Source organism: Pituophis catenifer, unplaced genomic scaffold, assembly GCF_029215685.1.
Source record: "Pituophis catenifer annectens isolate HBS135680 unplaced genomic scaffold, rPitCat1.0.hap2 SCAF_9, whole genome shotgun sequence".
NCBI classification, from domain to species: domain Eukaryota; kingdom Metazoa; phylum Chordata; class Lepidosauria; order Squamata; family Colubridae; genus Pituophis; species Pituophis catenifer.
The window spans coordinates 26,974,761-26,981,633 of record NW_027256889.1 but is presented as its reverse complement, the minus strand read 5'-3'; the positions used below and the strand labels follow the sequence as shown (position 1 = coordinate 26,981,633).

General features: G+C 46.4%; 1 protein-coding gene across 2 annotated transcripts in view; it reads left to right on the top strand.

Moving 5' to 3' along the window:
* HDAC1 (histone deacetylase 1) overlaps nt 1-6,873 on the top strand; it is a 30,858-nt gene extending 23,985 nt beyond the window's left edge. For both annotated transcript variants that reach the window (XM_070950156.1, XM_070950157.1), the window contains exons 12-14: nt 3,148-3,297; nt 5,103-5,151; nt 5,498-6,873. In XM_070950156.1, the coding sequence (XP_070806257.1) occupies nt 3,148-3,297; nt 5,103-5,151; nt 5,498-5,525 (227 nt within the window). In that variant the 3' untranslated portion in view covers nt 5,526-6,873. The remainder of the gene's footprint in view (nt 1-3,147; nt 3,298-5,102; nt 5,152-5,497) is intronic.

Here is a 6,873-nt window from a genome sequence, read left to right as displayed (position 1 = left end):
CATGACAAAAAATACAAACAACATAAAGAAAATAAAGAATAATCCCTATGCAAGTAATCAAGGGGAAAAAAAGAAAAAGAAAGAAAAAGAAAAACTAGTCATACGTTTCCGCTTGGAGAGATTGTGGTTGTGTTTAAGACTCTGAAAGACCTTTTTATTTGACTGAGAAGTTACTCTGGAGTCTGTTTATCTCACCCTGTTCTTGTTAACGGTGGCAATTCCCAGGCTGGTACCTGTTTTAGTCTAATTGCAGTGGCATATGTACTCGAGATCCTGTAGGAATTTGCTTTAAATCGGTATGGGGGTTGTGTTTGGATTTATTTTACCTGTGAATAGTTGCTTCATTGGATTTTTTTTGTTCGGCGGATTATTTATCCTGGATGAAATTTTTGTGATTACTGAGTCATTTTGACTTGCACTGCACCTTGGGAAAACTGTGTAACCAATAAAAATAATAATAGTCATTTTTATTTTTGAAATCAGCATTTTAAAATGTTATGCCTTATAAAACACAGTCTCTATGGATGGTCAGTATTATTACTGGTGGTGTTATCCTGCCTTTTTATTTTTATCCAGCTATCTCATGGTGACAAACATACCTAACACTTCTTCCTCCTTCTATTTTCCTCACAACAACAACCTGAGCCTGGTGACGCAGTGGACTAAGTGCTATTAAAGTAGCACTTAAGTTGCCAGCTGCCTGCAATTATTGCAAGTTCAAATCTCACCAGGCTCAAGGTTGACTCAGCCTTCCATCCTTTCGAGGTAGGTAAAATGAGGACCCGGATTGTGGGGGCAGTAAGCTGACTTTGTATAAAAAAGAACACCGCTTGGGGGGGCCGAAAGCCCTACTAAGCACATATATACAAAAGTATGAAGGCTATTGCTTAACGCATTGTAAGCCTCCCTGAATCTCCGGAGAAGGGCGGCATATAAATCTAATAAATTTTATTTTTATTTTATTTTATATTGGATTTCTATACCGCCCTTCTCCCTGAGGACTCAGGGCGGTGTACAGCCAGATTAAAAAAACATGCAGAACAAATATTAAAAACAATTAAAAGATATATAAATTTGGCCCAATTAAAACTCATTACCAATTAAAAACGTTTAAAACATTTAAAAAACAGTTAAAAATTTCATCTTAAGCCAGCCCGGCTTGTTTAAATAAATGGGTTTTAAGGGCGCGACGGAAGGCACTGAGGTCTTGGATTCTCCGTATCTCTGGGGGGAGCTGATTCCAGAGGGTAGGTGCCCCCACAGAGAAGGCTCTCCCCCTGGGGGTCACCAGCCTACATTGTCTGGCTGATGGCACCCCGAGGAGGCCCTCTCTGTGGGAGCGCACGGGTCGATGGGAGGTCGTTGGTAGCAGCAGGCGGTCTCGAAGATAGCTAGGCCCTATGCCATGGAGCGCTTTAAAGGTAATAACCAACACCTTGAAGCGCACCCGGAAGACAACTGGGAGCCAGTGCAGCTCGCGCAGGAGCGGTGTTACATGGGAGCGCCATGCTGCTCCCGTCACTACCCGCGCTGCTGCGTTCTGGACCAGCTGGAGCCTCCGGGTGCTCCTCAAGGGGAGCCCCATGTAGAGAGCGTTGCAATAGTCAAGGCGAGAGGTGACGAGGGCGTGAGTGACTGTGCACAGGGAATCCCGATCAAGAAAGGGCCGCAACTGGCGAATCAGGCGAACCTGACAAAAGGTCCCCCTGGTTACAGCCGTCAGATGTTCCTCCAAGGACAGCTGCATATCCAGGAGGACTCCCAGATTGCGAGCCCTCTCTGTGGGGGCCAATGACTCGCCCCCAATAGTCAGTGATGGAGTCAACTGACTATATCGGGATGCCGGGAGCCACAGCCACTCAGTCTTGGAAGGGTTGAGCTTGAGCCTGTTCCTCCCCATCCAGATCCGTACAGCCTCCAGGCACTGGGACATCACTTCAAGGGCATCGTTGGGGTGGCCTGGGGTGGAGATGTACAGCTGGGTGTCATCAGCGTACTGGTGGTATCTCACCCCAAAGCCACGGATGATCTCACCCAGCGGCTTCACATAAATGTTGAACAGGAGAGGCGAGAGGACCGATCCCTGCGGCACTCCACAAATGAGAGGCTTCGAGGTCGACCTCTGCCCCCCTGCCAACACAAACTGCGACCGGTCGGAGAGAAAGGAGGAGAACCACCGCAACACGGTGCCTCCCACCCCCAACTCTTCCAGCCGGTGCAGCATGATACCATGGTCGATGGTATCAAAAGCCGCTGAGAGGTCTAACAGGACCAGAACAGAGGAATAACCCCTGTCCCGAGCCCTCCAGAGATCATCAACCAACGCGACCAATGCCGTTTCTGTGCTGTGCCCAGACCTGAAACCCGACTGGAACGGATCTAGATAAGATGTTTCCTCCAGGAATTGCGGAAACTGTCGTGCGACCACACTCTCAACAACCTTCGCCATAAAGCGAAGGTTGGAGACAGGACGATAGTTGGCCAATATTGCCGGATCCAGGGACGGCTTCTTGAGGAGAGGCCTCACCACCGCCTCTTTCAAGGCGGTGGGGAAGTAACCCTCACTCAACGAAGCGTTGATAACACCCTGAAGCCAGCCTCGTGTAACCTCCCGGGAAGCCAGTACCAACCAGGAGGGACACGGGTCCAGTAAACATGTGGCCGCACTAAGTCTCCCCAAAATCCTGTCCACATCATCAGGAGTCACAGTCATAAATAAATAAATAAATAAACCCTATAAAGTGGGTTAGGCTGAGAGAGAGGGACTGGCCCAGAGTCACACAGCTGGCTTTCATGCCAAAGCAGGGCTAGAACTCAAGAGTCGTCTGGTGATTGTCCCAAAGTCACCCAGCCAGCTTTCATGCCCATGGGAACTGTAGGAATCTTCTGGTTTTTAGGCCTTCATTACTACACTAAACTGACTCTTAGTTTAGGGTTTAAATTAGGGTTTTTAATCTCAGCGTCCTTGTGTGTTGACTCCCATCTTTCCTTGTGGAAAAGTCAGTTTTTGTCAATGCACTAATGGATGGATGTCTAAGGACGAAGACTTAACTTCTTGAAGAAAAAATAGAATAATTCTAGCCTTCCTCCTGCTCTGTATGAAACCTAAAGCCACTAACGTCCTTTTCTGCTTCTCTCTCCCCACAGTCCGCTCTTCGGACAAGAGAATCGCCTGCGAGGAGGAATTCTCGGACTCAGAGGACGAAGGGGAAGGGGGTCGCAAAAACGTTGCCAATTTCAAGAAGGCTAAACGGTCAAAAACAGAAGAAGAGGAGAAGGAGGAGGAGGAGAAGAAAGGTAGCTATTTATTTGTGGGGCAGTACTTTTCATCCTGCCTGATTGGTAGAATGTGCTTATTACAGGAAGGAACACCCCCCCACCCCCACCCCCCCCAGAAATTAGTGGCATGGCTGACTTTTCCAGCAAGACCTCTAATTTCCCATCCAGTGAGAACTAGCTCCGCTTTGCCCTTGCAGAAATTCCATGCTGAGCCTCAATGTTTGTTTTGAACTTCTGGACTAAAACTGTGTGGTTGTACTATCTGAGTAGGTGCAGATTGTTTGTTTTTAAGCAGTGACAAGTTATCACCTCTATATTTTAACTTTTGGCTTGTATCCTATTAGGAGTACAAGTAATTTTTTATTTTATGACCGTAATGGAGGCTGCCCAGACATCTGCCCCAAAATAATACATTTATGAGAAAGCTTCAAGGTACAAACCTCATTATGAAAATGAAGCAGTTTCCTCCTATTTATATTACCATTTAAGGCAGCATGCACTATTTACTTGTTAGGTTAGAGTTCTAATGTAATCTCTTCAATCATCACTGGCTTTCCAGTTAGTCTTTGATATTTCCTGGTGCCCACATGAATTCCACAGCTAAGATTGTTCACTTTCACAAGGAAAAAAAATACAGATCAACTAGCCAAATTGTTGTCCTTCTGCCCTCAGTGTCCATAATAGCCTTAGAAAATGATTAGGGAGGATGGTCAATTTTGGGTTTGGTGCACAAGGAATAGGAATAGGAATCGAATCGAATCAGAGTTGGAAATCTTCTAGTTAAACCCCCCTGCTCAGGCAAGAAACCATACATTATTTCAGGCAAATTGAGCTACACAGTTGTGAAAACTCAAGCTGAGCTGGGCCACCTGTCTCCCCGTGCCTTCTCTCTCTTTCAAATATGATTTGTTGTGGTCCGCCAGCAGCCTGCGGAGCTGGCAGCAGAGTCGGACAGTGAGGAGGCTGGGGAGGATCGTGGGCCAGTCCTGGAGGCTGGGGAAGGCTCGGATGAGGGCTCTGCATTGGAGGCAGAGAGGGGGCCAGGACCATCTGGGAGTTATGTGCTGCCTCAAGCCTCCAGAGTTGGACATCAGCGAGGCAGAGGAACAGGGGGAGCCTGTTCCCAGTGCGTGCAGGCGCAGAGCTGCCAGAAGGCAAGAACAATTAAAACAAAAGGGACGACTCAGGAGTAGGGCTTGGAGATGATTGGCCCCTCCCATAAGACATAAAGGAGGAGCAAAGGCACATGAGCCTTTGCAGGAAGCAACTTTGCTCATGCTGGTCGGTTTAAATTCTGAAGCTCCATTTTGGCCTTGCTCCGTGTGGCCTTGCAAAGCTAATTGCCAATTAGGTCTTTGGCAGCGTGTCAAGGGAGATAAAGGGGGGTGCTTATCAGCCTTATCCAGCCTTATCCTGAAGGACTGTGGCAGATTTCTGTCTCTTTAGCAACTCTTTGTGACTCATTACGGGCTGTGAATGAGCAATAATTCACAGCCGTTGAAATAAAGAGAGTTTTTGGGACTAACCGTGTGCTTTTTACTGTCTCAGGAACCTAGGTCAGAACATGACTGGTACTTTTTCCAAAAGTCGACTGGACCCTCTTGGGGTTTTTTCCCCCTTTGAAAACATTTCCTTTTTCATCCAAAAAGCTGCCTCGGTTCTTCTTCATTTTTTAGTTCTTCTTCAGTTCAAAACCGAGGAAGCTTCTTGGATGACAAGGGAAATGTTTTCAAAGGACACCCACAGCATGTTAAAGGATGCCTCTGTGTGTGTGTGTCCATCCTATAACTGAGAGAAACAGGGTTATGTGTTCCTTCCTACAGAAGTACACGAGGAAGAGAAGAGAAAAGAAGAACCCACAGAGGCCAAAAGGTGAGAGACCCTGGGACGGGGAAGCAGTTAGGTGTCACCTCTGGAAATGTCTTTCTGCAGCCTCCAGACCTGGTTCCTCCTCCTCCTCTAATGGAAGCCTTGTCCCATGTGCATGAAAGTGCTCCCTTCCCTGTAGCCAGGCTGTCACTGTTCATGCAAAAAGGAAGCTGGAAATTTGGGGAGACAGCTTCTCTGGGGCTGGTTTGGGCATTGCAAAAGACAAGGATCCATTCCTGATGTTAGTAGAGATGAAAAGTCTGCTCAGTAAATTTAGAAATGAGAATTGGCTCCCCCCCCCCCACACACTTCCTAAGCTTATATTTTGGCCCATTTATTTCTCCAACAGCATAAAGGAAGAGGTGAAATCCACCTAAGAAACGTTGGACAGCTGGGGAACACCACACTTCCCTGGTTCTCTGATTCAGCACTCTGGTCCCCTCCCTATACCACAAGATTTGTATTTTATATGTTTGTGTTGATTATTTCTGTAAATCTATGGGGTACTTGAGAGAGACCTGGATGCCCTCCCCTAGGTGAGCTGCCAGGAAGGCCCAGAACCTGCTGATCCAAGGGAGTGCCATTTACGAGATTCCTACTTCTCACGTCCCCCTTGCTTTTGCATTGGGGAGATTTGTGTGTTTTCTTTTGGAAAGCAAACCCCAAACTTCCCTTTGCTTTGTCCTTTCTTGTGTTTTTAAAGGATGATTCTCTTCTTGGAGAAGTTAATTTTTCAGGGGAAAGCTAGTCATCCATTCTCCTTTTCTTTTACTAGTTTAATGAGGTATGGATACAGCCATAAAACTCTGGAAGAGTTTGGGGGGGTGGGGGGGGGAGGTGGAGCCCAGAATTCTAAGCCATCTTACCCGTTTGTAAACCTTGGAAGGGTTGATCCCTTTTGAGGAACCAAAAATGTAAACCATGGTTTATTTTCCCAACACCTCTTGACAAGCCCCTCTAGGGGTATCAGCTCTGGAGTTGCAGGGGAGGCTCTGATCTCATCCTGCTTGTAGTAGGAAAAATCCAGGGGTTCCCCCTTTGGAGCCAGGAGCGGATCTAGATGTCTCCGTTAGCAATGCCATTTGAGTTTTGTGATCCCCGATCCCCTTTTTAAAAATTGCCTTGGGGCTTTTGCTTATGAGCAAACACGAGCCTCGAGGGGCCCTTAGGAAAAACCACCCTGTGGCAGGATGGTTCTATAGAAGGGCACCTTCCTAAAACAAAGAAACCAGCCCAAGCCTGCTCCCTGTTCCTGAATTGCATATTTCCATATTGGAGCATTGGCTCCAATAGGCTTGCAGGTAGGGCGAGGTTTCCAGGGAACCAAGGAAGGGGGAGATAGAACAGAATGTCACTGTTTGGGGTTGACCCCAGCAATGCTGCTAATTTGCCATGTCACTCAATGGTGGAGGGGGGAAGAGGTGGGGTTTTATTTTTTTAAGCCTTTTTTTTAGTTGCTTGGATGCAAATGCCCTCCAGTTGTTCTTACTCTTTGATACTTGTATTGGTGAAATAAAAGATCATTGTATTTGTGTGTTCTGGGGGTGGGAATATATACATACATACATACATACATACATACATACATACATACATACATACATACATACATCATACACACACACACACACACACACATATATATAGTTTTTTTAAATAAAAGCTTTTATTTTCATTTTTGCAGGGAAAAAAATCTTTGTAATAAAATGGATCTGTTTTTCTGTT